The 26,239-nt window shown below is 46.7% G+C and overlaps 1 protein-coding gene across 14 annotated transcripts in view; it reads left to right on the top strand.

The window, feature by feature from the left end:
- GRAMD1B (GRAM domain containing 1B) overlaps positions 1 to 26,239 on the top strand; it is a 107,115-nt gene that overhangs the window by 51,888 nt on the left and 28,988 nt on the right. For 12 of the 14 annotated variants that reach the window (XM_071798811.1, XM_071798809.1, XM_071798804.1 and 9 more), the window contains one exon: positions 20,255 to 20,465. In XM_071798811.1, the coding sequence (XP_071654912.1) occupies positions 20,255 to 20,465 (211 nt within the window). Of the gene's footprint in view, positions 1 to 6,781; positions 6,954 to 12,355; positions 12,470 to 20,254; positions 20,466 to 26,239 lie in introns of those variants that run through there. The other 2 variants (XM_071798810.1, XM_071798814.1) reach the window with 2 other exon arrangements.

Below are 26,239 nucleotides of genomic sequence, written 5' to 3' on the forward strand. Positions count from 1 at the left end.
GGACTCGGGAGCCGGATGGGGACATAAGAAGATTAGTCATGTGCTGGGTGGCACACTAGCGGTGTTTCAGTAGGTGACGCTCTTCCCTCTGAGTTTTCGCCGTCGCAGGCTCCTGGCAGGGACCTGGGGACACTGTGCGGTCCTGCTGGGGGTGCGATGAGGGTCCCCAGCACGGGCTCTTCTGGAAACACTGGCAGGGTGCTAACCAAGCCCTCCTGGAGCTACCTCTTCAGCAACCCCCTTCATCTTCCTTTGAATCCCAAAGAGAAACAAGTCAAATATTCTGATTGCTTGCCTTGTTTAATAAAAGTGTACGGTATTTTGGATCTTTGCAGTAGTGATTCAGATCTCACCATAGGCAGTTTTATTTATTTGATTGTGCTGAAATATCCAGGTACAGGAGGGTGAGTTAAGGATGTTATTTCAAGCCCCATTTCACCTAAGTATATGTGTTTGTCTCTACTGGCCTGATTGATATGGTTCTAGAGGAATATGGATCTGAGTATAGAACACAGAGTTCCCTGCTCTTTGCTGTCTGTCGAACTTGGTTTGGGTGCTTTAATGTGGGCTGTACAGCCTCCAGTATTTGCAATGAAATGGCCTCACAGGGTTAGTATCTGTCTAAAGAAAAAACCGTGTCAGAGGCATGGCATACAAACAGATCATTTGGTTCTTGCTGTAGAAGTGGTGATCCCAGTTCTAGATGGCACTGCTGGGGTTAATGCACATTTCCTTATGGAGCGTTCTCAGCAAAACACATGATTTCTGTCTGTACCAGGAAGGGCAGCAGCACAGGGACAGAATGCTGTCAGCAGGAGCAGCCCGCTCTGGCCGTTAGGAAGAGGACTTGCTCTTGCCTGTTTTTAGACCACCGTTCATTTTACGCTATTCAACTGCACAAAATAACGTAATGCGTTTTATCGGGGAACTTCTGGTCGTCTCTGAGTCTCGGTGCTGGCTTGTTTTGGCACAAGACAGTGTGCTGATCTCTAATACGATGCCACACGTTTTTACAGTACATCACCTAATTCTGCCCAAAATGATCTCATCACCATCTGGTATCGTATCGTGGCATAGCCGCGTACCCTGGAGTCATTAGCTGGCCACAGGACGCTGCAGTACAGCGAGTCCTGATGTGTAACAGTCACAGCGTCATGACATCAGAAGTGACTGTATTAGAATGTGATGCAAGGCCCTGACGTACCATCGTTGTGTTATGGTACAACATCATGGTAGCAGAAATGGTACTGCAGTCCTTGGATATGTTATTATCATATGGCAACGTACGTTTGTTTTGTTAGGGCCTACTGTCTTGGTTTGATAGGTCATCTTCATATCACAGTGTAATATGTTAATATCAATTGCATACGTCTTTATGTTGTGAGGTGGTATTGCGAGAGAGAACTTTTGCTTCCAGTCTTGCATCACCGTTATCTCATAGATCCTTGGGGACCACGATGAACCAGGCCCTCGAGGGAGCAGCCTTCCTCCTTAGGAGGTTTGGGGAGCCCATCGTCCAGCATGGATGGATACTAATTTGGATCTGTTAGGAAAAATGACAACGAAAGGACTGAAGAGTATTACAGGGACAAAAGCAAGCTGGTAGCTGAACTTGATATCTCATGAATGGGATACTGAACATAACACTGTTTATGTGATTCTCTTTCTGCGTTGCTTGTGCTGCTTTGTTGATTGGAATATTTCTGAGCCGCAGAACCTGCTATATGTAACCTACGGAGAAAATAAGGGCCAAAGGCTCTACCTAAAAATAAATCTGTAATTCATTTTTCTGCTAGTGCCCGTGGGTGAGAAAAAACCTCTCAATGTTCCAACACCCTACTTATCTGAAGGAAGGATCTATTATATAGTTGTGGGGGTGGGATGGGAACTAGGTAGGGTTACAGAACAGCAAAGCTAAAATTAGAAGCCGTTTGATGGCAGGGAGCAGTGCAGATTAACAGGAGGCAGTCTGAGTCCGTGTGCTGTGAGGCTGCCACTCCAGTTCGCTGTGTTTGGACCAGGCTGATGATATTGGCTCTTTCCATTGATGTGTCGGTGTCCCAAGGCCACACGTATGGAGGGGGTGGAGGGTGTTCGTAAGCTGTCACACCAGCCCCGCACGGCTCTGTCCTTGCAGTCAGTATCACAGCTTCTTTGAAGGGTAAAATAACAGATTAGTGAAAAAGAGGCAGGAGGAATGTATTCTGCCTTCATTACATAGCCTTTGTACTTGCTGTGATACAGAAAGGTGACAAATGTGTTTGGGATTCTTGCTTCCTTAATTACATAGGGAAACAATGATGCCGTTTAAATCACTTTCAGTTTCATATCCATACTGCAGAGCCTTAAAGAGCTACCGGGTGCAGTGAAAATGAACTGGTTCTATGGCATTGCAAATGAAAGATGAATTTCCAACTCAATTCTTCCTCAGTTTTTTGGGGAAGGCTAGCAAAATCGTTCTGCTGAAGTTACATAATTGTGCTGCTGTGCATATTGTGCTGTTCGACCTTCACGTTCTGGGTTAAAATGTTATGTCTCAGTGTTCTTTTCTCCTCTGCCTTCATCGATTCTTCTGCATCTACATCTCTGTGCTTTTTATTCAAAAGGAAGAAATAGGTGCTGATAATCCTCCACTAAAAAGCATCAAAGATGACCCACATACATATAAATAGGGCTCTAGCATTTTGGAAAGAAGAGGCTTTCACTCCTTATAAATTCTGCAAATGGATCTCAGGAATCAGAACGTTCCCGTTTGCTGTCGATGCGGTAGGAAAAGGAAATTATATTAATAGGCCACTCGTCTCTCCCTGTATCCAGAATATTCTGAAGAATTTGACTGTCCTTCTGTCCATAAAGTACATTTCTATCCTTTCTCAACAGAAAGAAATGTTATCATGTTGTGTGAGGTGACCTGAGGAACAACTCTGAGCAGCAGTTTTAGTTTGTACATGTTTGTAGTGCACTGAGGTGGTTAGCAGCAGCTTTTGTGCTAATCGAGCTGGGCTTTTCAGTAGCGGGAAGTTATAGCAAGTAGTTAGAGGAGCCTAATCCAAGTGGACTAATGGCAAGGAAAAAACTTGGACACAATTCACTTGGCCCAACAGCGCTCGTAGGCACCAACCAGAAATAGAACCAAGATGATTACCGGTTCTTGTCCTGGACTGCGCACTCCTACACTGAATTAATACCTTCAGTGGTAATACGGTACAAAGTACAAGTGAAGTGACTGTTTTAGTTAAAAAAAAAAAAGAAATTACAGTGGAAGGAGACTGTTTGACAAAAAACTGAGTCATGATGAAGCCCTTGAGCTGACATTTGGTTTGCTGTACCTCTGTTTGATGACAGACTGGCAAAATTACCACTTTAGTCTTTTTTGTTTGTTATGTGGTGTGCTTTTGGCATCAATTTTTGATTTAAAGCTGGATAAACATCCATCATTTTGTTCTGAGGGTAAGCAGACAGAAGAGTTCTTTGGCTTGGGGCACGAAGATGCTGATGCTGCGCTCGGCAGAGGTTGCTGCCAGCACCCAGAATCTCTCCTTCACATCTCTCCTTGGGCTGTAGATTATTTTGGCTAATTGAATCCTAATCATTTGTTTTGCTCTAAAATTGCTTTTTCTGCTTATCAGATGCTAAAATCGTTTTGTTTTCTTTCTGGTCCTTCAGCAGCCTCACAAATGTCAAGTGAAGGGCAAACCGACTGGAACTGGTCTGGGATTCTACAGCCCTTTCTTGCTAAGGACCTTCACTTGAGATGAATGAGGCCGCAGTGAGGCTTCTCCAGAGATTCGTCTCCTCACATATACAGCAGGAAAGAGCCTGGAAAGAGGTGAATTCAGTCAAGAAGAGGCTGTAGATAGAATTTAGCAGATACTGTTTTTTCCTCTTGAAGTTTAAGTGTGGAGCTGAGACTGTTGTCTCCTGTTTAACTGCTTGGTCCCTTCAAATGAGGAGGAAGGGCCTGGCTGTTGGAGCTGTAAGTCACGAGAGGCCAGTTTTTTGCCTGGATTTGTCGTTGTATTGTGATCTTGCCCCTGCCTTGGTTTCCCTGTCTGCAAAACAGGCCATACCGTTCCTCTCTTCCTTCTCCCCTTGTGCTCCCTCTTACTGAAGCAGTTTGATATTTGATGTGAAGGTGCTAGATGGACGTTCAGCAGCGTTCTGCAATTTGTAAGCATGTGGCTCACCCTGCACGTGTTAATTGTTCTATCGAACTAGGTGGAAACACTCACATACTTAAAATTTCTGCTTGATCAGGGCTATTCTCAGCAAGGCGCCGTGGTCAGGGTCTGAAAGAGCCAAACGGTGCCATCAAAGCTCTCGTGACACGTTATGCAAGAGTCGTTCTATCCTGGTCAAGATCTCTTTTGCTCCATCACATTTGCTAAGCGAAATTCCCCTTGGGAACAGGGTTTTTCTTTGCTCTCTGTTCTAAAGGAGTCAGTGCTATTCCTTTAGCTGATGAACAGCTGCTGTGTTTATGCTTGAATCTTCCCTTGCATGCCTCTGATTTCAGTCCTGGGTAGAAAGTGCATCTTAATGGCAGGCTGCCATTGTTACTATAATTGATACTTATTACGAATGGTAACTGTTAATTTCAGTATTTTTGAGTCTGGTGAAAGTAAACTATATAAATTGAGGTATAATAGCAATAATAGTGTCCAAGTATAAAATAAGTTCAGGAAATGGAGACACCCAAACAAATGCTGTAAATAAATCAGTAGCTTTTCTTTGCCTTGTGTACCTTCTGTGTGCTTTTGCAGAGGCGCGTGCTGGGTACAAGATGGTGGAGTGTTTGCTGAGCTTCTCCTTTACTCAGGTTTTCCGTTTGCCCAGCTTTAGATCGGTGCTGTTGATTATACTTTATATTTTCCAGTGGTTTCTCCTCCGTAACCGTTTTTCCTGGACAGAATGCTCTCTGTGGTCACAGCCAAGTGACCTGGGGGTAGATGCTCTGCTTTTTTTCAGCTAAAACAAGATGTAAAATGCTGCCATTCCCATCGGACAATGTCACAGCTGCTCTATGCGTGTGGCAAAGGAGCGGAGAAGGATGGATTTTTAATGTTTTTACATTTCTGTAGGGGGGTGGGAGGGGAGATATATATTTGAGGTATATATTTTGAACCATTTTCAAACCACTTGGAATACCAGGTTTGGAAGAACGTGGCTTCACCACACCTAATTTCAGGCCTTGGAACTGGAAGAAGGAAAATGGAGGAGAAAGTGAATTGAATGAAGAAGACTTAAGAGGGAGAGAAGGAGGTATATAGTCAAAGAATTTGGTGACGGGAAAGGTATCCATATATGCGTATAACATAAAGTAACAAATCAGCTATGGAGGGAGGAGGAAGGGTGACTTGTTTATCTTTAGTGGAAGAACAGCTCTCTTTAATTAGAATCATTCCTTTAATGAAATACTAATCAAACAAGCCTGTGTTTAAATGACTGGAGGAATAGACAGCAAGATTTGAGGATTGCAGAGAAATCATTTGCCAAGGTCTCATCCCTTCCCTGTGGGGAAGTGCTGTGAATTCAAAGGTTTGCACTGGAGACAGAGGCATTTTAGAAAGCTGGTGGAAAGTTAGAGCTGTAATTTCGGTGTATTTCTGACCCTGTAGGAACAGAAGTAAAGCAGCTATAGGAGAAGAAGAGATCGATCATGCAGAGCAAATATTTAATCAGCTTCCATGAGATACGATTGATCAGACTCTGTGGCTCTGAATCGCCGTAGTTCTTCCTTCTGCTATAAGAACGTGTCTAATTTGCTTTATGCTCTTGCCATGTGTACTGTCGAGCCGTGCTGCTTTTATCCTTTCTCAGTTCTTTGAATTGCTGGACATAACTTTGCCACCTCTGTTACACCTGGAGTAGGTACAAACCCAAGGACAGTAGCAGGTCGCGTTCTTCATGCTTTGCCCAGAAGAGAATCAGTCACAGTCTGTTTATTTTTCCTGTAAGGCAGGTTTTTGTATGTGTGTTTCTGTACGCTCTGAATGAGTCACATTGTTACCTCCTGCATCTTATAACGTCTCTGTAGAAGGTGGCCTTTCATAGAGTTTATATTTGGAAATAACCCATGTGTTGGAGGCAAATATTTCTCCTGTTGCTGGCTATGTCGCCTGCTGTTGTATCAGGGAAGTAGATGGTTGGTGTTGTGTCTGATAAGGTTTAGAGAGGGCGCGTAGTCCCTCTCGCTCGGCAAGATGAAGAGCCAGTGTGTCTGTAGAAATGGCTAAGGCAGAGGAGGGTGCATTGTGGGAGTGAGTTGCAGGTAGAGATAACGGGGATGCTGAGGTCCGTGCTGACTGCTCTGGTCCTTTGTTGTCGCAGAAGTACTCCCTGGTGGTCTTTACAGCAGGGAGAACAGGGATATTTAATAAAGCTCGGCTAAAGTGCCCCTGTAAAAATGTTTGGGATGCCAGGATGTGCGACGACGTGGAGGAGCTGTACCAGGGCAGTAGAACAAGCAGGGGAGAGTAGGAGAAGTCATCCTGCAATTTCATAGCTGTCATCAGCGACCAGTGAGGAGCAGCCAGGGTTAACTGAGCAGAGTGATGTGGGCTCCAGGGCATTCTTAAAGAGACAGTGGGTGCTTTTCTTTCTAGTGGGCAGCAGCCAGTTCAGATGCCAGAGCTGGGTAGCAAGTTGCAAAGAAGGCTTTGTTTCAGCCATGCCAAGCTGCTATCAGAGCAGGGAATCTTTTTGTCAACTGATTTTGAGAGCATAAAATGCATCGGAGCAGTAAGACTCTTGAATGGTTTAATGATTTCTCCCCCAGCAGAATCGCTTCTGTCTGCAGTTTAAATGGTGGTTTCAGAATCGGAGAGCAGAGGAGCGGGGACGACACGCAGCTGCACCCCAGGAAATGCGATGTGGGAACAGGTGGCGACGCGATCATTCAGCTCTTCGTTTCTCACCCCCCAGGCAGGCAGGACTCCTTCCTGTGGATGCAGGTTCCTTTGTGTTTGCGCGTGTGTTGTGTGTTGCGGGGTCAGGCGGTTCCTCAGGAAAAAGGATGCAGGGCGGGCTGGAGACCCCAGGGGCTTTGACTGAGAAATCTAAGTTGGGGTGGAAAGGCTGGAGGTGTGGGGGGAGAAGCTGAGCAGGACTCTTATGGAGCGATGTTCTGTTTTCATGGCAGTAGGGGCTCCACTGAGTAGCTGTTCGGTTTTCTTAGTGACTTTCTGGTGAGCCCAACAGCAAATTACAGGAATCTGAGAGCATTCTGGAAGAAAAGGTCAAGCAAGGTTAAGAAAGTCAATCATTGAGAATGGGGATGAATCTAATGGCATGATGTTTAACTCTGTCCTGAAGGGATAAGAAAAGGATGCGTAGATAGTGGAGACAGTACTCATGATGATTCCATGGGGACCTGTAATTCATCGATGATCTGTGCCTGTTGTGTTCTTTGTGTGTGTGTGATTGCCTTCCCCCATCAACCTGCTGGTTTGCTTTTCTCTTCATCCTCTCTAAAACCGGGCACTGACCTTGCAGCTGGGATGCACTGGGACCCGGCTGGTCGGAGGGGGCTCCCTTCATTGCCGGAGGGTTTAAAATCAGTGCAGCCGCTCATTTTTGTGCCTTTCACCGCGCAGCTGAAGTCTCGCACTGTACGCTGCGCAGGGGAGGGCCCTGGCTGGCTGCGGGCTGCCCAGCCCTCAGCACGGTGCAAAGTTACTGTTCTTAGTGCTGGATCTCAGAGGCGTTTGTTAGCGTTATTGATATGCCGTTAATCTTCATTTTCGAGTACACTGCCTGCTGTATGCTTCACCTGTCACTGCAGTGCAAGTGCTTCTGGGGTAAAATATGCATCAGCTTATCATCAGTGCAGCAGAACAGAACATATACTGGTTTCAGAGGAAAAAAGAGATGAATTTAGTATCAGGTGGAAGTTAGTAGGGGACTTAAGGATATGTAAGTGTCTTTGTAATATATGATTAGAAGTTCAAGACAGAATTTGTGGGAGGTCCGCTCAGCCAGCTTTCCCACTGCGTCCTGAGCCGGTGGGTGCCAGGCCAGAGCTGTTACCTGCCCATGATCCATGATGCGTTTGCTCTGCGCTCTCTGTCCTGACCAGGATGCAGTGCCTACTCGTGTTGGGAGGTGATTCTGTCCATCTCAACCTACAGTGCAGAGCTGAGCCTACACTGGTTCCCCTTGTGCTATCCTTCCTCCTCATTTTCAGAGATCGCACTGAATTAAAGAGGCTAAAACTGCAGTAAATATCCTCATGGATAATACTGTTTATGAACGTGAAAGCTGTAGTTACCACAGAGATCTCGGGCAGTTCCATATGTGATGGCAGTGGTTGCTGAAGAAGCTGTCTAAGATGACATTGACCATGCTAAAAGTTCTTGTTGTATGGGACGTAGGCTCCAGCTCTCACTCAAACACTTGTTGATGCTGAGCCTGACTCCTCGCAGCCTCTTCCCTAAGGTCAGCTCACCTTTCCTGCTTTTGGCTTTCATGTGGTGTTGAGGACAACAGGTAGGGCTCAGTTTCCTAGGCAAGGTGGGATCTCCTTCTGGCGAATGTCTTTAGTTCTGTGTGGTTTCTTTTGTGCAATTAAGGAGAGCTAATTAGCTCCTTTTAGTGCAGTCTCCTTGCAGAGGTAGCTGACCTCTTGTTAATCCTGGATTAAGTTCTTACTAAGAACTGGCTCTTTGTGTGTCCCAGTTAAGATGTTGACACTTTGTTCTCTCCCTCCTTGTTCTCCTCCTCCCCCTCTTCCTCCCCATGCCTTGGAGCACATGATTGCCTTCCTCCTCCATCCCCCACCGCTGCAGGAATACGTGCGCTGCTCCTGGAAATGCCATTGTCAGTTCAGAGTGCTCTAAAAAGACTTTTGCTTCATCTGGTACCTGTCTAGGAGCCCGTTTTCCGCACGGGAGGAGGGAGAGGTTTGGCAATGCTCCTTGTTGCTTGATAGGGTGAGAATACTGGGGGGTTTGAGGAGTAGCACCCATTTTGTACACAGGAGGCTGGAAGGATGTTCCATGGTCTGAGCAGGAGCTGGCAAACACGACCACAAGTCCCAGTCGGAGAATCCAGCCTGTATAATGCCGTGTGTTCAGAAGCAGAGTCCATACATCCACAGTTAAAGAGGGTATCCAGGAGAAACGCGGCTTCCGTGCTCCAACAGTGGTACAAGCCAAAAAATTAAACAGGTGCAACAGAATTTCTACCCAGATGTGCCAGTTACCTGCTACCGCTAATCCTACTTGCAGATCTTGAGGTTGTAGCGTTACGCTGAGTCTTCCCTGAGGACGTGCCTTCCTGACATTTCTAATGTGTCTTTTTGCAGACAGGGACAGAAATGCTGTTAAAGTTTGTCTCCTGGTTCTGTTCTGAACTCAGCTGAAAAGTAGAGGTGGTGCGTAAAAACTGTCTCAATGGTTTTAAGTTTTCAAAATAGATCATATTAAAAGCGGACAAAGAATTTTTGGGAAAGGGGATGTGAGGAACATTAACGTGTATTCTGATGTAGGCATTCCTTGTTCCCGGACATTTTGCAGACAGACTTTTAAAGCCTGCTGTTTGTTTCCATATCACTCATGTGGTTTACAGGGAGGGTAAGGTTGCTCTAGCTGAATACAGAGTTTCTCTCACTTGTTGCTGTGTTGGCCATGACATTGAGGCACTGGACTGTCTTGCGCGTGTCTGTCGTCAGCCCTGGGCTCTTAGCTACTTGGACAGTGCATCGTTTCCTCTGACCTGAGAGGAGCCATATGCTGAGCACGCTTGTGTTCCAGCTGGCTCTGGGGCAGCAGAGCAGGAACCAGCCTTGCCCCTCACTCCTGCAAGCGCTCTGGTGTTGGGGCTGTGCTGTGTGACCATGTCATGTCACCCATAGCTCAGTGGTCAAGCCCTCCTAAAGCTGTTCTTCACACAGGAAACAATGCCCTGGTGCTTGTCATGATTCTTTAACACCGGTAGCTGGCCAAGGGCTGAGAGACATTTCTGCAACTAAACCAGGCGACATGAAATGCGTTGTGCAGCTCTGGAACACAACAGGAACCTGGTAGCTCTGCATTCATTAAAGACCCCTAAAGAATCCTTAATGCAGTATTATCACCATGAAACAAGCTGTCTTCATAGTGACATGAATGGTGCTCCAGAGACCCTGAAATCTGATAAGAGTATTAGTCCTTCTGAGAGTTCTGGGTTGAATTTTGAATCACAGAATCGACTGGGTTGGAAAAGACCTCAGAGATCAAGTCCAACCCTTGGTCCAACTCCAGTCCATTGACTAGATCATGGCACTGATAAAGCTTGTAAAGCATTTGAGGTATTGCCTGATTTTTCAAATTGCCTATAACTTTGCCTTTGCGCTCCCTCCCATACAGCCTAAGAAGCTTTTCTCTTAGCCTTGCGTTTTTACTGCTACTTTTATAGTGCTTTTGGAAGCAGAGCTTTAGTTTGATTCATCTCCTCTCCTGACAGTCAGAAGGGTGCTTAGGTCTCATATATTGAATCTATCCTACCGCTTTATGACCTGCTTTGAGCATTTGCGTGTTCTCCATGTTTCCAGATGTGAAGTACCCCTTATACTGAATTTCATCTGAGCCTTTGCCTCTGTGTAACTTTCCTGGCTGTTGCGAAATAGTATCTTGTTCAAACCTTAATAGTCATTCAGACAAAACATACCACAATTTGTAGAGGCTGAGAATCACACTTCTGTCTATTTTCATAAATCTTTGAAAGCCATAAGAAAAAGCACCAAAGGACCATTGCACTGGAGACAGGGAGTAGGAAAGTTTGTATGTTACGTGCCATTTGCTTTAAATGCGCTTGTAAATTCACCTGTTCATGAACTTCTGTAAGCATTTGAACATTCAATGGTCACATGTGAAAAAGTCAAGGTGCAAATTATAGTGGCTCTGCTATCGCCTTGGTTTTTCTGACTGGAGAATGAGATTGTGCTGTGTTCTTTTTCATGCTTGGGTTTGTGTGGGAGAAATGCTTCGGTGCTTTTGGTGAGGACCGCAAGACTACTGCACGTGGGTTTCTCCAGTTGTAAAATACAACAGGTTTACTCATAGACACTGAAACATGGTGCAATGTATTGAAGATTAAAGTCTTGAGAAGAAGGCATTGCAAAATTCATAGTGTATTATGCGTTGGCAGAAGGTCAGCGTGTGTAAGGACAGGATGGTGTGGGATTTGACCCTAACTCTTCATTGCCATTTGTTACTCAGCTTTACAACTTCTGTTGGAAACAGTGCATTCCATATAGGTAGAAAGCTCCATCCTTATGGGGACTTGCAGGCTGAAAGCATAAAGTCAGATATTACTGGGTGAACTGACAAATCCCGTTGTCAGCTCTTGTGATTGTGCAATGGATCCATTTTGTTCGGTACTCTTTGTAGATCTCCAGCACTTGTGCTTCAAATCAAGCGTGTTAGTGCAGGAGACTGGGCCAGATCGGTTCTACACTATTTCCTTGTACAGACAAGGTTTGATTTCATATCCTGGAAGGAAAAATGCCGGCTAGTTGATTCTTTTGCTCACTTCTTTTTCATCCTTCAGCCTGTGTTATTTATATTGTACTGTGGCCTTTGAAAGCGTCTGAAACCCCTCTTATTCCTGTATAAAGATGTCCATGCGCGGGTATGTAGGGATACAGAAACACCAGGTACTAATACACGGTACAGTTGTAAACTTTGCTTGATCACATTTCTTTAAACATCCCAGGCCCGTTTACACACGGATAGACATGAAAAATGGAAACAAATTAGCTTGCTAGATGAAGTAAGCTAAATTGAGCTGAGGTCACCTTAATTCTGAACGGGTGTGTTCGCACAGTGTTTAATTCAGTTTAGATAACCCACCTTAGCAGTTAATTAGGGTTTCGTTTTCCTGACTGTTCATGCACTGACACGCTTACAGGTTTCTAAACTTTCTCCCACCTGTGTGAACGCTCTGCTGTGTACACAGGGAGGACGAACATGATTTTTCCAACCTGTAGGATCTTAACTTGCAGCCTTCGCCCAACTTCATGTCAGAGTGACAGACGTAATCAGGGGACCTTGGGAAAAATGGCAGGGGCTCCCCCTCCCGCTGCTCCCCTGCAGAGGTGGATACCGAAGGCATTAGGGGGGTGCATTATGTAAAGCGGCAGCCCACGGGCCGCCTGCCTGCGCACGCGTGTGCGCCGTGTGCCGTGCGGGAGCGTGGCTGCAGCCCTGGCTCCGGGGCAGAGCCGCCCGGTCAGTCAGAGCCACAGAGAGCGGGCGGGGGGAGCCGAGGGGCTGAGCCGTGGCAGGAGCCCCAGCAGCATGCGAGGCAGCTGAGAGAGGGGGCTCTGGGTGCCCGTGGGGAGCCCCAGGGCTCTGAGATGGTGCAGGAGGTGAGTACCCTCCCACCTCACCGCTGGCCCACCCTCGCTCTCCCCCCACCACACGCAAGTGCATGAATGAATGAATTCCTAGCTGCTCCGTGCTGCACTCCGGTCCCTAATGGCTACCAGGTTAGTGTTACTCTCCTGTTCCTTCCTCTCCCCTCTGTGTGTCTGTGTGCCGTCTCCGAATGCGTGTGCACGCGCGTGCATGTGTGCATCTGTGCATGTGAAAGACGGAGCCAAAGGGCTGTGTGTGCTGTGCCCAGCTCAGGTTTGACGAGCACATCTACCGACTGAGACATAGGCTTTCAAGGCAGATTAAATCTGGAGTCCATGTTGGTTGCTGCTGCTGCTCCTTTCTGTTTGGGGGACTTGAAAGCAGACAGCGTGACATCATGTTGCAGAGATGCTTCGTTTCTTTTCCCTTCCACAGCCCGATTCCTTTTTGCCTTGTTCTCCCCCATGCACGCGCCCTACCTCTCCTGCAGAGGAATTGCTAAAGCAGCCTTTTCAATTGTTCGAAACGACCGATGAGCAAATCTGATTGTGTTTTTCAGCTGTCCTTCCCCTCACCCCTCCTCCTTTTCCCTTTACGCCTGCTGTCTCCCCCATCCCCCAGCCCCGAGGGGGCAGTTATTGCTCCGTAACAGCTGGGTACAGGGGGCTGAAGTTTGATGAACTGGCAATGCGTCACAGGGGGGCAGCTGGAGCTGCTGCACAAATATGGTGTATTTGTTTGCCCATGTGCTCCCTCGCTCTTGAAAAGGCTTGGAGCATGCACACTGATGTCTTGGTTCTGCTTTGCGTTCCTCTCTGTGTTTGTATATTTTGATATATTTGCGGTGATGGGGAAAGGCAGAATTTGCTTTGTGCCTCTTTATTTTTCAGGCTCTCCTCCAGAGTCTATGCAGGTGGGGTTTTTTTTTGGCAGGGGAGAGCAGAAGAAAATGAGAGCTCCTTGCACCCTGCATGTTCATAGGCAATGAGGATCTGCTGAACTCCATTCACTGAAAAATTGCTTTTTCTTAGATTACCGGTGACTAGTGTTGTCCTGTCCATCACGGAAATCCCTGGTCCAGTAAAGAGGGTATATTCCTGTTTCCTTGCTTCATTAAGTCACACGCATCTGCAGGAGAACTCCGAAAATTTAGGATGGGGCTTGTGATTTTGGCTCCGTAGGGTGGAAGGAAACTTCATGCTGAATCTCAGGGTTGTGTTTTACATCAGTGCAATAACTTTGGGTGCCCAGTGTTCTGCCAAGGGGAGCCCCCAACTGCCCGTGCCACTGGAAGCTGGGTAAAGCCAGAGAGAATGTGCCATGGGAGGGGACAATCCTGAACCAGGTCCTCGGGACAAAGGGCTGTGTGTGGCTGGTGCACGGAGGGGGTCTGGCTCTGCCCACTGTCAGCTGCAGCCCTCGGCCCTCTCTATTTTTAACTCTGATCTGGACAGTGCTGCATGGTTAGAGCCAAGGAGAGAGATGGCCTGGAGGATATCAGGGTGAGGGGACACGGAATCATTGCACTGTTGTTTTCAGAATGGTAAAGGGATGGAATATCAAGAGGTGAGCAAAGAAACTGATGTGAATCCCAGCTTTGAAGATCTCAGCATCTTCCATTAACTTATGAAGGCTGATGCTGGCGAGCAGCAGGAGTGAGTGGGAAGATGTAAAGCTCTGGCTTTGTCTTCTGCTCCCGAGATATACAATATCCCTGTGCAACCCCCGCTTCGCCGCTGATAAGATGTGGTGTTTAATCTCGGCGTTTAATCTGTGGTTTCTAAAACCTCGGCCACGCGATTGGGATGTGTTCAGGGGGATGCTACCTGTGCTGGGGGTAAAGTCCTGGCGTGCTCATAGCCTTGCTGAAGGCAGAGCAGGAGATGGGCAGGAAGAATGCCTGTGCTCTCCTCGAGGTGATATAGTTGTGTCACACCTACGTTTGCATCCAGAAATGGGCATGGACCTCTATCACTAGCTATTTAGTGCTATACTGCATTTTTCTCCCTCTCCCTTGACATGGTGCGCATGGGTTGGATGTATGACAGCAACATTGTGTCTCCAAACCATTGAAAGATTTTCATGTTAGTTTGGAAATAACGAGGTTTAAAGTAAACATGCATGGATTTATTTTCATTTTCTTTTTTATTCTTTGAGCTGTCACGTTTCCAGACTTCACATCAGAGATGGCTTAACGGTGTCCACTATTATATTTATTTTTTAAACAAGACTTCCACGCTCTGTTCTGTCTCAAGTTCCTGGCTCTGAGGTTTTGAACACAGTGTCAGATGTTGCAGTTCTTGCTATTAAAGAGCCATTGAAAGCCCGTATCTGTTGGTCCTTGAAGCACAGCCATGGGCTGAGTGTCCTGCAGGTGACCGTGCTGGGCTGGGGCTGAAGCAGATGTGCCCTCAGCTTCAGAGGGATGTGAAATCCTTATTTTGCATTATTTCCCCTTTATTGCTTTCCACATTTCTTTGTGTTATCCATCACACTTTGTTCCGTGTGCTTTGTCTTCCTTCAGAGCAAATGGAATTACATTAGTTAGTGATGGAGTGGTTTAGCGTATGATTTCTAACACGTGTTGGTTCTCTGCAGAGTAACGATCCTTTCTAAATTCCGGCCGTTGTGTTGTTGGACAGTACTACTGAGATCTGTCTTCTTGTATTTTGAAAACATTTTCCAACTTTTTCTTGGGGTTTTTGCAGTAGCTCCCAGTAGGAAGGGAGCAGCGGGGGGATTGTTTCAAACGCGGCGCAGGGGGAGTTCCTGTAAGATAATCAGACCGTTTGTCCATCAGAGTTGATAGTCTGTCTCTAGTGGTAACCAGTATCAGATGATTCAGAGAAAGACAATGACATTGTTAATAATACATTTCACCAACCTTGCAGTGCTGCATGTGGGCAGAAGGCAAATTCCTTCCTAACGCTTGCAGTGATTTGCTAATCCCCTGAAGCATAATAATTGCATTAATTTTATCTCATGAATATGTAAGCATGCTATTGAATGTCATAGGGGGAGGATGCCATTCTGCAAAACGTCAAAATAATCAGAGCAATCTTTGACAAGAATGGACTTTTCTGGTAAAAACCAGTTATTTAAAAAAACGCGCAGAAAGTATACAATTCTTATTATTCTCTTTCAAACAACTGTCATGAAACACTGCTCGCTTTCTGTACAGCTCTGCAGGTGTCATTGCTTTTTAATTCAGTGCGTTCTCTTTTGTCTCTGTTACTGGGAGATTCAATAGAAGTGCAACATTTCGTTATTGCCTGTAGAGCAATGGCAGGCCCGGGCAATTGCTCGAGAACATGTGGAGGTTTTCATTCCTGGATTATCAATCTGAAGTGGGTGTAGGTTGGTGGTGACCAAAGTTGTTACCATCTGCTTGCTGTTTGGTAGACTGCATAATGGGGTTCTGAATCTCAGCGTTTTCCACTGATGTCAGACTGTATCACAGAAAAGTATCTTTGCAGATGTCTAATTAGCCCCATTACTAGCTGTTCCTGATGAGAATTAACTCTTCTTGTTCTCCAGCCAGCCTTGAGGTGCCTTCTTGACCTGTTAGCTTTCTTTGCTCTTTTCAGGACTTTATCAGAAGAGTTTTGTTTAATGCTTGAGGATCTCCTTCATTCTTGTTTAGAAAAGCGTGTCAGCACGGGCTTGACTTTGTGTGCACAGCCCGTAGACTTCAGTGGGTCTATATACAGAGTTAAATATCTGCTTAAGTTCTTTGCTGGTTTGGGGACGTAGTGCTCAGCACTTCTCAGAATTAAGCCCAGCATTTCAATGCTGTTGGTAGCCCCAGTTCTGGGCCTTGAAGAGCTGGGTGGGTGCTACGGGCTGCAGGGAGATGAGAGCAACTTCAGCAGATACATCCTTGTAAAGAGTTCCTTTGAGAGCTCTGGTGCACTCGGAGGCTGCCCGTTAGCTTTCGGGAGCAGGACTTTCTTGAGAAAGTCCAAGGGGTTTAGAAATACACTGCAGGAAATGGTGTCACTGATGTGTTTCTGCCGAGAAGCTGGTGATCACAACCAAGGTAGGGAGCATCCTGTGCCTGAAATTGCCACTTGTTTAGATGAGCTTGTCTGCTTGTTACAGATCCTTTGGTACTCTTGGTAACACAGTGATTACTCTGGCTAAATTCTAATTCATATCCTGCAACCGGCAGATTCAAATGGATTTACCGTGTGTGTTCTTAATCTGTGCGTGTCACTAGCCGAGAGGGGAACAAGCCGCTGCTGTGCAGTGCGGCCGTGGGTGCTGTGACAGTGCTGTGACAGAGCTGTGACAGAGCTGTGGCAGTGCTCTTCTGTCCCGAGGATGGCTGCTGGCTGCTAGGACGTGTGGTTTGAGAAAGGACTGTGGCAAGGTGCTCGTCTGAAGGGCAGGGATGGATGGCTGTGTCGTAGTGGCAGGCAGAGTGGTTGTTTCAGATCATCCCGTAGGATGGACAGCCTCTCGTGTCGATTCGGGACTGCCTGAATGTCATTCATGCAGAGTTTATTTAACAGACGTGAGCAAAATCAGGCTTCTTGTTGAGTTCTCCATTGCAAAGAGTCCTCGGGGTTCCTTTATAGCTGTAAGAGTTCCAGGCTTAGCTGGTGGGGTACCGACTGTCGCCTTTCCCAGAAGCTACTGCCTGCTGAGGTCTCTGCTCGCCGCTGGTCCAGATCTTTAGAGGAAATACTCTGTCGGAAGAGGAAGTTTGGCCTTTTTGCATCTTGCCTTGTGTCCCTGCTTTGTGGAGTGTCCGGGGCAGGGTGTGCGCAGGTGGTTTGCCTGTGCGTTTTTCCATCACCTAAAGAAAAGCTCAGTTCTTCGCTGTGCTGCTGCAGGCGTCGAGGCCTGTCCTGAGCAGAGTTTGGCCTCTTCCTTGCCGTGTCACACTTGCTTATGTTATTTTTACCACAGTTCCAATCATAAGACGAGGTGTTTCTCTTAGGCACAGGAGGAATATAACCCAAGACGACATACTCTGCCTTGTGTGCTTTCACATACTCGGTGCAGGGTTTCACCTGGGAGTGAGGGGCTGCTGCTTAGGCGGGCTTGTTTGTGTTCTGCCCCTGCCTTCATCTGTTGTAACTGCTAAAGGCTACACGGCAGGGCTGTGTGAGGCCCTGAATGTGCTCTGGTCAATTGGGGCTGTAAAGCATTATTTATTACTATTATTTTTTTTCAAAGTGGGTCAAGCCGTTTTGGCATTTCAGGCGTTGATTCCCGGTTCAATTGCAGGCCTTGGTCACTATGGCAACTGCGGAAAGCGTTCGTCATGGCTGTGCCTTGGGTCGGATTCAAACTTCAGGGACTGAGCAGGAGCGGCGACAGTTTGGAGGCGCTCAGGGCAGGGGGAGGCGAGTGGGACGGAGCTGCCGGCCGGGGCTTTCGTGCCCATCCGTGCTGTGCTGGACATGAAAGGCTGAACGTACAGACTCCTCGTGTCCTTCATTGTTTGCACCCCTCTGGAGTCCTTCGTGTGAGAAATACTCAGTATTGCCCAGTCATCAGGTAGTATGGGGTGGATTCAGACCTCCTGATTTTGATCGGCTCTCTGCCCAACTTTTTAGCAGGTTTCATCTGAAAAATGGTGCAGCTGTGCCCTGGTTCTGAACTGGTTATTTTGTACTGTACATTAGAAGTGGTAAAAACTCCATGCTCCTTCGTAACTGTAACCTGAAAGCGGCCAGAACCTTGACTGAATTTGACTTGTTCTTTATAGAGTTGCTTGAAGCTGAAACTCGGGGTGAAACTCGTGAGTATGAACTCATATGAACAGAAACTGAGGAGGAGGTTGTGCCTGATAAACTCCGGTTTCGTAGAGCAGTAGAAGAGAAATCAGTACATCTGTTCAGACAAGTTGAGTGTGTTGGTATGTGATTCAGGAACATTCGCTTCAAATTCTTGCCTTGTATTTCTGGGGACCTCTCAAATAAACTGGGTTGTGTTGAATCAAGCATGCTCAGGGGCAAGATTTAGGAAATTTGATGTAATGCCAGATAACAAATAACATTGCAGGAGCCATACAGCCCCAGAATTGAGAGTTCTTAACCGGAGGAATGGCAGTTCAACCCATTGCCATCTCTGGAAGCATTGCTGATGCGCTGGAGCTGACTTGGGTGGCACTTGAACAAGCAGCTCTTTCTTACTCTGTATCTATATGGTTCTCAGTCTATCGAGTAGAAATATGGAACAGAGTGGAGTCTGTAATGTAATCCATCTTTCTTGTATACAGAACATTTTGCAGACCCATTTTCTCTAGCCTGGTTGTTACCCATATGAATTTCCACACTCTGTATTATTGAAAATACCTTCTAAAAGGGTTTTCTGCAAAGTGCCAATTGCAAGTGTGTATGAGTATGAAACGTGATTGTGTTATTGCTTGCTTAAGCAACTTTGTTGTAACTTTCTGCAAATTGTTTAGGGAAAGTGTCATAATTTGTGTATTAACACAAGCAGTGAGCAAAGAGATGAGAGCAGTTCAGCCAGCACTAAACCGAACTAAACCTGGTAACTACTGGAGGAGTCTATTAGGTTATCTACCCATACCCACTAACTAACATCTGTAAAATGCTTCTGATATCTTCAGAGATAAGAGGTGGATATGATTTTTATCTGTGAATTAATGAAACCTCAGACATATATTCAGCTTTTCTAGATTTTCAGAAAGGAAACGATCCATTTTAACTTCCTCACTGTACATCACACTCTGAGAAACAAACTTCAGTTTATATATAATTTGGCTTAAATTATAGCCCTTAAGAGCTTGATTGTACCAGCTTCTTTAATTCAATCCCTTACAGCTGTAATTCCCTCACCTTTTTTCTGTTGCCTGCTCTGCTGGTGCTCAGATGTGGCCGGTTTTCTACAGGGCACCCCAACAACTCAGCGTGGCAGAGGCAGCACAGTCAGCCCCTGGGTCAGCCCGGCTTCCAGAGCTGAACTGGCTGGGAGGGCCCCGAAGATGTTTGTGCTGGTCATAAATAGGTTTGGCTGCTGAAGGAAATGAGTTACGTAGGGAAAAATGGATGTAGCGTGTGGTATTTTGGAGTCTGGCAGGAAGAAGAGGCATCGAAAGAGAAGGAACAGTGAGGAAGTCTGAGTTTTCCTGTTCTGTATAAATATGCATGTAAATGGCTTTCTGGTTTAAGGTGTTAGAGCATTTGCTGAAGGTTTGAGATGAGAAGTTCCATTCCCCTAAATGTTTCATAATTTCTGTAAAACTCTGAAAGGTCTTGCTTTTTCCCATTATGAAAGGGGAACTTTAAGAAAAGAGACCATGAAAGCTTTTATGTTATAGCGAAACATCTTCATGCCCAGCTCTAGCTGGTGTGGGAAAGGATGATGTGATGCAGGAAATCATGACTGCATTGTCTGTCATCGCGAGTCCCCTCCGCGTGCCCCATCCTTTTTGATGTTCTTTAGTGGAGTGTTTCATAAAGACACCATCACATTTTTGTGCATCCTGCTGAGAATAGTTACACTTGCTGAAATAAAATAAAGGAGGGACACGGTGGGCCTGTATGGAGAACATACTGACAGCTCCCTCATTCTTGAGGCCACGTTTAGGTTTTCTAAGCCCAGATCATCATTTTAGAGTCTCAGAGCCTACAGGAGAGAATGAGTTCATTCTTGCAGGCATTCATCTGTGGTCAGCTGAACTGAGGAGTGGGTGGAGAAAGGCACTGGCAGGCTGTTGTAGTCACCTCTGCCGCTGGAAAGTGATAACTGTTTACAGCCTCATTTTACTGGGGACGGAAGTCCTAAGTGTGACAGCGGGTCCATTGCTTCAGGAAGCCAGATTTGTCCGCTGTGCTAGTGGAGAAATCTGCGGGTAATGCTGCACCTCAGGGCACGGGTGCAGTTGTTTTCTGTGTGAGCTGAAGATGATTAACCCCACTCTTTCCTCCTTTCTGCAGTACTGCCAGTAACTCAAACCGCAGCACGCCTGCCTGCTCCCCGATCCTGCGCAAACGCTCCCGGTCCCCGACACCGCAGGACTCCCAAGGAGACGCCATGGTGGAGAAAGGCTCAGACCACTCGTCGGACAAATCCCCTTCCACGCCGGAGCAGGGTGTACAGCGCAGCTGTTCCTCTCAGTCAGGCCGCAGCGGGGCCAAGAATTCCAAGGTGAGGAGCGAGCAAATGACTTCAGTCAAGTTGTGCACACGTCCTCAGTTCTGAACTCTCTAATGCGTACACTGGCTTTGTCTTGCACTGTTTTTTCTCTGGCTAACTTTCCACCTTCTTCCCCCATCATACTTCTGATAATTCTCCTAACTGGGAGCCATGTGCCTGGGTCAGCCTTCTGCACATCTCTGTTACCTTCTCCATCACCCACGTCCATGAGTTGCTGATGGCTTGTCCTGCAGTTCCATAACGGTTTATGATTGCAGTGTGTTTGCCCCCCTGTTTCCCTGGGAGGCTCTGTGGTTTTGAGAAAGACCTTGAAAGTCAGGTGGTGCAAATACTTTTTATCATCTGGATCCTAAAGGGTCTTGGAGCAAAGGAAGTTCCTGTGTGCAGACGGGCTGTGAAGGGCCGTGCAGGTCTCCAGTCCTGTCTGAGCCCTGCATTGAGATGAGGTTCAGGTTGCCACAGGATCAGTTTGCTAACGCTCTTCAAAATACCTCCTGTCGGTGCAGTATTAGGACTGTCTGGCAAATTCCTTGCAAATCTTGGCCAGGGTAGATGATACTTTCCCTAGAAAGGTATTGTGTCTTTTGACCGTATTAGAAGCACTATCGGCCTTTGCTGTACTGAAGAGGGCTTCAGGTTTGAGGAATCTTGATTTTCTGTGAGCAGTGGGACCTGGTGAAACAGACACAAGGGCCTTGGGAGCCAAACATAACCTTTGATTATAACCCTGATGTCACTGGCACATTATGTGATAATTAGCTGTCCGGAGCACTTGTGTGTTTCCAGATTTTTGAAGTGAAATATTTCAGCCAGAATAACTTCACAGTGTCACAGGCATAACTCTGACGGTTTGTGCGAAATGAGTTGTTAGATCCTTGCCTGACTTAGTGCTGGATTGTGTCACGCACACAAGAAGTCTTCACCCTCTCCCCTTGTCATCGCTGTCAGTGGAGGAAACAGGGCTCACTGGCCCGCGGTCACCGGGCTGAGCTGCTGTCGCGCCATCAAGGGGATGGTGTATGTGAGTTCAAAAGAGAGGGCGAAGGGTTTTTTCCAGATGAATCATTTGAGACCCGTCAGTTCTGAGGTTGCCCTTGAGGTCAGACGTGCTTCCTGTGCACACAGTAACCTACAAGCACCCCAGAAGAAAGCCACGGGCACACTGTTCATAGCCACACTGGGGGACACCGTCAGGGAAACAGCATCCTTGGTAAGGGGGCATTACCGAGATGAGTCGCCCTGCCCTGGCCCGTAAAGCACTGTGATTTAAGGCCACGGGAGTGCGATTTTTACCAACACAGTGACTGCTAAAGCTTGACTTTAATTCACAAGAAAAGGAGGGGATATAATGCTTTCTGCTGGGTTTGTGGGTTTTCCTTCTCTTGATTTGCGAGGTGATTTTTCGTCTTTCCTTAATTTCTCTCTTTTCATTCCTGCATGCTTTCTCTCCGATTAAGTCACACAAGCGCCTCTCCAAAGTAAGCCTTCTTTTTTCTCTCCTGTCCCCACTGTAGCATTGTCTCATCACTCAGAACCCTCCCCGTGGTGCTGAGCGCTGACCCCAGTAAGGCATTCTCCTGGTGCGCCTGCGAGAATGGCAGCAAGAGCTCAGCCCAGTGCCTGTAGCCGAGAAGCTGGTTTCACTTATATCACTGGGATCTTATTAATATTTGCTCACATGGTGTGAGAACTGGGCTGTTCATCACACTCCTTCAATTACTGCCAACTAATTTTAGCCTTTGTTTTAAGGTTTGCTTTCCCTCTCCCTTGGAGTGAGCTGCTGTCTTTGCCAGAAATCTGCTGGCTTTGGTAGGCTGAACTGTACCATAATCCCTTCTCTTTCCTCTCCTCTTACTCTATGCCTTTCAGAAGCAAGAGTTGGTCTCCTTCATGCCTCCCCTGCTTTTGATGATGAATAGTAGTTTTGTGGCCCCTGCACGCTTTCCTGTGTGATGTAAATATTAAAGATCAGTGATTTCAAATGAACCCAGCTTGAACTTGTTAGAACAGACCTGTCCCAAATGAATTGTGAGAATTCATGGGCTCGCTCTGAAGGGTAATAAGGAGAAGATCCCTCTGGGGGTGCTTGGACTGGAGATAAACTCCTTGGAGATTTCATCTCCCATCTCTGTGCTCCCCTCAGAAGAGTGTAAAAATCAGAAATGCAGATGGGATGCTTATTGGACAAAGTGCCAGGCTGTTGGCATTTCCACATGTATACAAGTAAAGTTAAAACCAGAATGGCTTGGATGGCTTCATAATCCACGAAATCAACGCCTTGGCCTTCCCCCAGCTGATGTCTTAGATTTCCTTCCAGGCAAGTTCTCAGAGAGCACTTATGTCTACGGTCATAATGGCTCTTGTGACCAGCTGGACCTTCCAGCATTGCTGGTGTCTGCTGGAAGCTTCCTTATGTGTTTTTTTTAGACAGATTGTCTTGTGCTTGGTAGCCTTAGTTGGATAACTGGAGAGAAGGGCTGTGGGACTGAAGTCTCAGGTGAGGTGTGAAAGAAGTTCTATGGAAAATGCCGGTCTGGAGTAGCAGAGAGTCCTGAAAGGATTGCTGGTGAGCAGGAGTGTGGGTCGGGCAGGCTGTGGGAGGCTGGAGGCGCTAACCTGAGCGATGGAGAGGAACCCGGCAGAGAGCGATGCAAGCGTGCACCGTGTTCAGAGGGACAGTGATGTGCTTGCAGCCGGCCCCTTGCATTTCTCAGAGAAAAAAGCCACGACTTCAAGACAATTAGAGAAACGAGGGAAGCAGACTTCAGAGGAGTTCCCATGTGGGGGAGCTGATGCACAGAGGGCAGGGGATTGCGGGCACGTCTGCCAGCCTGTGCCAGAGCCTCTCGCCCTGCTCGCCCGCTGTCTGTGCACCGGGGGAGCTTCCAGCAGTGTGAACGCTCGGTCTCTTTGCTGTGCTCCACCAGGTGGCTTTCTCTGGTCCACGTGAGGAATCTCAGGCGTGCTAAACCCCCTGGTTCTCCCCACGCGGATGATGATGGTATTAATTCAAGACAGAGGTTAGGAACAAAGAACTTAAAAATCTAAGTCTCCTTTCCCAGCCTCTTCTCCTCTCCCCACTTGCCTTCTGCAAGAAGAATGGTCTGATTTTTCCGACCTGTCTCACTAATGAAATGAAACAGCTTGAGCCCATGAGTTTGATGCTGTGTCTGTACAATTGCTGACAGATCTGCTTGAAGTCCCTTGCCCTCCTTTGTCCGCTGTGTTAATTGTCGTGCTGCAGTGTTGCCATCAGAGGGAGCGCTTCACGAGGAGTTTTTAAGCACTGGGGGACATCTGTAGGAAATCTTTTCTGGAGCTTGCTTTTCCGTGCTGTCCACCGCTGTGGCACGGACCAAACCCCCTACAGGCCTGCATCAGCCTTAGGCTTTTACTGGCAAACACAGCTGCTTCTGGAACAGCTTTCTGAACTCAGCAAAACCCCACATTTTGCTCTCAGGCAACGATGAAATATGTATTTTTAACTCTTTTGCTCTTGCCCAAGGATAAAAGTAATTTCCTCTCCGTTGCAAATCCTTCAGAGTCTTCTCAATGTTTGTAGCTAATAATGAATGCTGAAGTTAAATACCAGGTTAGGGTAGAATATTGATTTTGATGTAGGCCCTGGAGACTGTAGAACAGCTTGAATTGGAAGAGATCTCAGAAGGTCTCTAGTCCAAGCCCCTGCTCAAAGCAGGACTGATGTGCTTAGGTCAGGCTGCTCTGAAGTCTTGGGCAGCCACAATTTGCAGACCTCCAAGACCAGAGATCCCCCAACCTTGGCAGGGCCCTGCTCCAGTGCTTAACCACTCTTGTTGTGAACAGGCTTTTTCCTTCTATACGAGTAGAATTTCCCTTACTGCAGCTTCTGACTGTTGCACCTTGTCCTTTCAGTGTGCGATTATGAGAAGAGTTTGGCTGTGTCTTCTCATTTACCCTCCACTGGGTGGTGTAACCCCCCTTCGGGTGGTAGGTCGTGAAATCCTGGTCATTTTGGACTGGGGTGAGGGATTTCTTTGAGTTATTTGGCCAAGGACATTAAGAAGCCAGGTGAATATCATAGCTTTTGAAAGTACACCAGTCAGGAGAAAGGGCTCTGGAATGCATTCTGAGCTCTGCCCTCACCTTGGTTCTGTACCTGTTTCCGCAGTTGTAAAATGGACACAGGTAAACTTCTAGAGCTCTGTGGCATGTAATTCACTTGGCAAAGGCGCTCCTGTTCCCCTGCAGGCAGCAGTATGTAGGAGTGAGTTGTGATCCTGCTCCCAGTGATGCTAAAAGGTGGCAACTTCTGTTGGCATCAAGTTCGCAGGCTGAACTTATGCGTGATCCACCGCTTCCCATCTGCACTGCAAAGCTCTAATCTTCCATAGCAGTATATGCAAAAATGAGATCATTGACCCATCAAGATTTAGAGGCAAAACTGTGTTAATTAAAGGCTCAGAGAAAATACACCATTGTTTGTCTTCCTTAAGTTCTTCCTGGTTACAGCCACCATGTAACTATGAACTCTGGTGTCTGCTCCTGTAGCTTCGTCTCTGCAAATCAGTGACATCTTTTCCACTCTGTGTGCAACTCCGTTCCTCTGTTACTTATTTATTCTCTCTTTTCAGTTCTAATGCTTATGGTTTCTTTTTCCAGTATGACAGACTTAACCTGCTCAAAGTAAGAATATGTTTTTCTTTTTTCTTTCTTTTTCCCCTCCGTTATCCTGTCTCTTGATTTTCACAATTCACACATCCCCCTATATTCTAACTCTCAGCAAGTTAAAAAAAGGTAAATACAATTGCAGATAGATTTAAGGACTGAGTCTCCCTTCTCTTTGGAATTCCTCTAGTCTGTTCTACCTGCAAAACAAGGGTCACGGGGAATGAATCTCCTCATATTTAGAACACTTGGTCGAGGCAAATGATGAGGCTTGGATGTCGGTGTAATTGTGTGGAATTGTGTGCAGAGCTCCCTCACAGCGGAGCCGCCGTTTGGAGGAATTCAAGTGTGAGGTGGAAGAAGAGTTACTGCAATGAATGCAGCAGGGGGAATGGAATGGAATGGAACGGAATGGAATGGAACGGAACGCTGTTGTACTGACAGCACAACACGTGCACCCTGGTTTATTAGACACAGTGACAGGAGTGCCTCTGGTTTATCTATGCCGATTATAGTTTGACTATGATTTTTTTACCCCAGGAATTACCGAGTTATGCCGTTTGCTCATTAAGGCAGACAGGTGCCAAAACAGATCTGCAGGAAAATCACTCCGTCTTAGACCCTGTGCTCCTGAGGACAAGGTGGTGTGTACGTGGATTAAGATTAAGTCCCCCGATTTTTTTTTAGTATAGGCTGAATTGCATAAGGCCTTTTTCCGTGTCCTACTTGCAGAGAAGGATGACTTCAACCAGACGCCTTATGAATGGAGGACATGGCCAAGTATGGAAAAGTGTAGGAAGTAAGAGGAGATTCCTCTGCTTAGCTGATGAACCATACTGTGTATTCAGTTCTTCAGTTCATATCGTTTCCCCAGGACTTGGGGAAAAGCCTTACGGGTGCTCCTCTTTTTAATGTCAGACTTTGGTACTTTGGCCTGTGGCATATACTGTGGGGTTTTTCGATCAGAGACCAGTGCAGCGAAACTGGCAGAAATGCCCAAAGTTGCAAGGGACCCTTCAGGAAGGTTTGCTCCATAAATGAGATGTAGATGCCAGTAAGGTTGTCTACTGGTGTGGTATACAGGGAACATAGGGACCTGCAAGCAAGGAGGTCTAGAG

Source organism: Patagioenas fasciata, chromosome 24, assembly GCF_037038585.1.
Source record: "Patagioenas fasciata isolate bPatFas1 chromosome 24, bPatFas1.hap1, whole genome shotgun sequence".
Lineage (NCBI taxonomy): Eukaryota > Metazoa > Chordata > Aves > Columbiformes > Columbidae > Patagioenas > Patagioenas fasciata.